The 3,435-nt window shown below is 40.0% G+C and overlaps 1 protein-coding gene across 1 annotated transcript; it reads left to right on the top strand.

The window, feature by feature from the left end:
- On the top strand, nt 1-3,435 carry tmem205 (transmembrane protein 205). Its single transcript, XM_034189751.1, has 3 exons — nt 1-106; nt 759-922; nt 3,087-3,435. The coding sequence occupies exons 1-3, from the start codon at nt 7-9 to the stop codon at nt 3,387-3,389; spliced, it is 567 nt and encodes a 188-aa protein (XP_034045642.1). The 5' UTR covers nt 1-6; the 3' UTR covers nt 3,390-3,435.

Genomic DNA, 3,435 nt, shown 5'->3' with positions numbered 1-3,435 from the left:
AGTCGAATGGCGACAGAGGGGGATCCCACAGATTTGGTCAAAGTGCTGCACCTGCTGGTGCTCTCCTTCTCCTGGGGGATGCAGGTGTGGGTGTCCTTTATATCAGGTACAAACTGCATGGGGGCCATACTAAAATACGAAATGAAGCGAAATGTGGAGTGATAATCACGAAATGGGGGTAAAATGTAACGAAATGGAGCAGAGTGAACCAGACTGACTCCAAATAAGTACTTTTATTTAATTGTTTGGCTTTTGTGTTTTTTGTGAGACGCGCTCAGTACATGTAGTAGGGGCAGGTGCGCCATCTGGCGTTCAAGAGATGTGTCAGACTGGTCCATTTCGTTAGGTTTACCCGTATTTCGTTATTCTCAGTCCCCATTTCGCTAAAAATCAAATCAAATAGAAGTACTTAACTGAATCATCTGGAGTCAGTTTGCTCCTTTTTGCTACGTTTTACCCCAGTTTTGTTATTATCAGTCCCCATTTCACTCCATTTTGCTTAAAAATAATTAAATAAAAGTACTTAATTGAATCATATTTAATCATATTTGGACTCACTTGGTCTGGACTCACTTGGTCTGTCTGGGTCAGTCTGCTCCATTTTGTTACATTTTACCCCCATTTCATGATTATCTGGCATCTGGCTACATTTTGCTCCATATCGTCCATTTCGTATTTTAGTATAGCCAGCTGCATGGTTGCTGCGTGTCATTTGCTCCATGTTTTAACGTTTACTTATGTGAAGCTTGTGCCAGCAGGTTTTGCTTTGATCAAGCAGGTTTCTCTACACACCTTTGGTTTGGTGCAGAGTAAACTCTTCCCCATCTACTTCTACTGCCTTGTGGGCAGCAGCGTCGTCAACCTGTCTGTCTATGCAGTGTACCATCCCAGAGAGCTGCTGGACTGGCACGAAAGTGTGCAGGTCAGACATTAACTATCTACATGTTGTCTGGAGAAATGGACATATTGCACGAGTCTTGTACAGCCAGGTTCAAAAGTGGTTTGACAGTGCAACGGTTATAGCTCCATCACACTAGAGGCCGAATGGCGTCAGAATGAAAGTTTGGCCCACATTCCGCAAGTGTTGAGGTGCATTTGAGGACGTTTGACAGCATTCTGAGAGCAGTCTAAACAGTTGACAGATTCCTGTGGCTGCCCCAAATGTTTTGCACATGTGCAAAACAGCTGAGGTGGAAAAATATCGAACGGTGATCAAAGTGCAGTCTGACTGCAATCTAAGAATTCGTACAGCATGAAAATGGTATTCAAAGCATTCTGATCGCATTCGAAGGGTGGTTTGAAATGATCCGCCATTTTAGAGCCTGACCGAATGTCCCGACTGTGCCTGAATGCACCATGAGTGCACCTTGACTGCTGTTGGATTATGTTTCCTCCACCCACAATCGGACCTCACTCGTATGGCAATGTAAGTGCATTCGTCATATTGTCACTGCATTCTGACAGCTGTCTGAGTAATCCTAATATGTTCCACCTATATTTGTACCACGTTCAGGGGCTTAATGTGCACGGTGTGTGCACGAATTATTCAGAGCAGTCGCAGCGCAGTCTGCGTAGTCAGACGGCTATTCTTATGCAGTTCTTCCTATTCCTATACAATTCTTATTCCCTCCCAGATGTGGCACGAATTATGGCTTTTTTGACATTCCGTCTGCACGGGCTTAATTCTTGCTTAGTGTGACGGGGCCCTTGAAGTTGAAATGAAACATTCAAAATGTTTGAATTGTCAACTTTCAGCTTTAATTCAAGGGGTTTAATAAAAATACAGCATAAACCATTTATGTGCATTTCCAGAGCCCATAAATAAGGTACACTTTGGAAATAAGTATATAACATTCTTGTGATCACTTTACAGTGCCCCTTGTCTATAGCAATTTGTTTTCTTTTAGTTTTATTGTATTTTTTAATCTGTGTTGTGAATAATTGTTTATAATAGCACAATCAACTCAACAACACAAATAATAGGACAAACTAAATATAATACAAATCATTGTGTTTTTTTTTTTGCAGACAGTTTTCTTTAGACAAGTCATGGGTTGGATATGTGAAAATTTCCAAGTAGAGCTGCAGTGAATAATTGATGATTAATGGACTACCAAATTAATCACCAGCTGTCTTCATAATCAATTAATTATTGAGTCTTTTTTGCCTCAGTGAAGGTCTGAATTGTTTTGATTTCAGCTTCTTAAATGTGATTTTTGTTTGTTTGTGCTAGTTTTTTAGTTCTGTCAGCCAGATAACCTGTATATCTTTCAGTTGTTGACAAAACAAGACATTTGACATAATCTTGGGCTTTGCAAACCGCTGATTGACATTTCATGAACCAAACAGAGTAATCAGTTAATTGAGAAATGAATTGAATATGAAAATAATCATTAGTTGCAGCCCTATTTTCAAGTCACTCACTATGTTTGGGACTTCATTGAGATCAATCATATGAAATACAGACAGTATGAAAAATCAGGAAATCATTCTTTGTGCCACTCCACCTTGAAGCTGTTACTACTGGAACAGGCAAAAGTTGCACTTTCCCCAGTTTATATTCTGCTACTCCTGGTAAAATTTCTTGTGAATTTCTCCTCTGTGAGATCAATAAAGTTTATCTTTAAAACACATTTAGTCATGAATTTATTTGAATGTTACATGTTTTTATAATTTCTAAGGGGACAGTTTGTCTGGAAACCAAGCATTACCATGGTAATAGCTACAAATCAGTAACCACTGAGATGAGAGAGTAAATTTTTGGAAATTTCTCTTAAATCTAATTGGATAATTTTCCTGAAAATGATCTAAAATTCCTGTTTTGACCATTAATCCCAAATTAATGGCCCAGCACTCTATTGTCAAAACAGGTCGGCACACTTGTTTGACTGCAGAAGTAAACTTAACAAAATGTGTAGAATCCCATTTGAATAATTTTCAACTTACAGTATGATCATATAATGTAGGAAGGAAATGGTTTATGCTTTGAAAACTAAAGGCTACCCACAAGGTTCTTATATCTGCCAGGGAGGGGCAACCTGCAGGAAATGACAATTTTTATCAAGTTATTTCTTCTGGTTTTACAGATGATTCTGTACTTTGTGGTGTTGGTCACAGCGGGCCTGAACGCTCAGTGGTTTGGACCCGTGATTAATGAAGTGCTGCTGCAGAAGATGGAGGTGGAGAAAGAACATGGTCTCGGAAACCAGATTGGCTTCGGCAGCCAGAAGGAGGCTTACGATAAACTGCAAGTGCAGGACACCAAGTACAAAGCCTGCAGGAGCAAGTTTGGCCGCTACCATGGGTTGTCCTCGCTGTGCAACCTGATCGGCTTCATGTGCACCACCACCAATTTGATCTATACAGCCCTGAATTTATCCACCGTTTAGATGTTTTGGGATTCAGCCTTTGAAAAATAGCTCTAATTTTGCAGTG

This window comes from Thalassophryne amazonica, chromosome 16 (genome assembly GCF_902500255.1).
Source record: "Thalassophryne amazonica chromosome 16, fThaAma1.1, whole genome shotgun sequence".
Lineage (NCBI taxonomy): Eukaryota > Metazoa > Chordata > Actinopteri > Batrachoidiformes > Batrachoididae > Thalassophryne > Thalassophryne amazonica.
This window is presented reverse-complemented; position numbering and strand designations above follow the sequence as displayed.

What these genes read in the sequence shown, in the direction of transcription:
- tmem205 (XM_034189751.1), top strand. Translation starts at nt 7, where the DNA reads ATGGCGACAGAGGGGGATCCCACAGATTTGGTCAAAGTGCTGCACCTG. An exon ending in GTGGGTGTCCTTTATATCAG is followed by an intron (nt 107 to 758) that starts GTACAAACTGCA and finishes TTGTGCCAGCAG; the next exon opens with GTTTTGCTTTGATCAAGCAG. An exon ending in ACTGGCACGAAAGTGTGCAG is followed by an intron (nt 923 to 3,086) that starts GTCAGACATTAA and finishes CTGGTTTTACAG; the next exon opens with ATGATTCTGTACTTTGTGGT.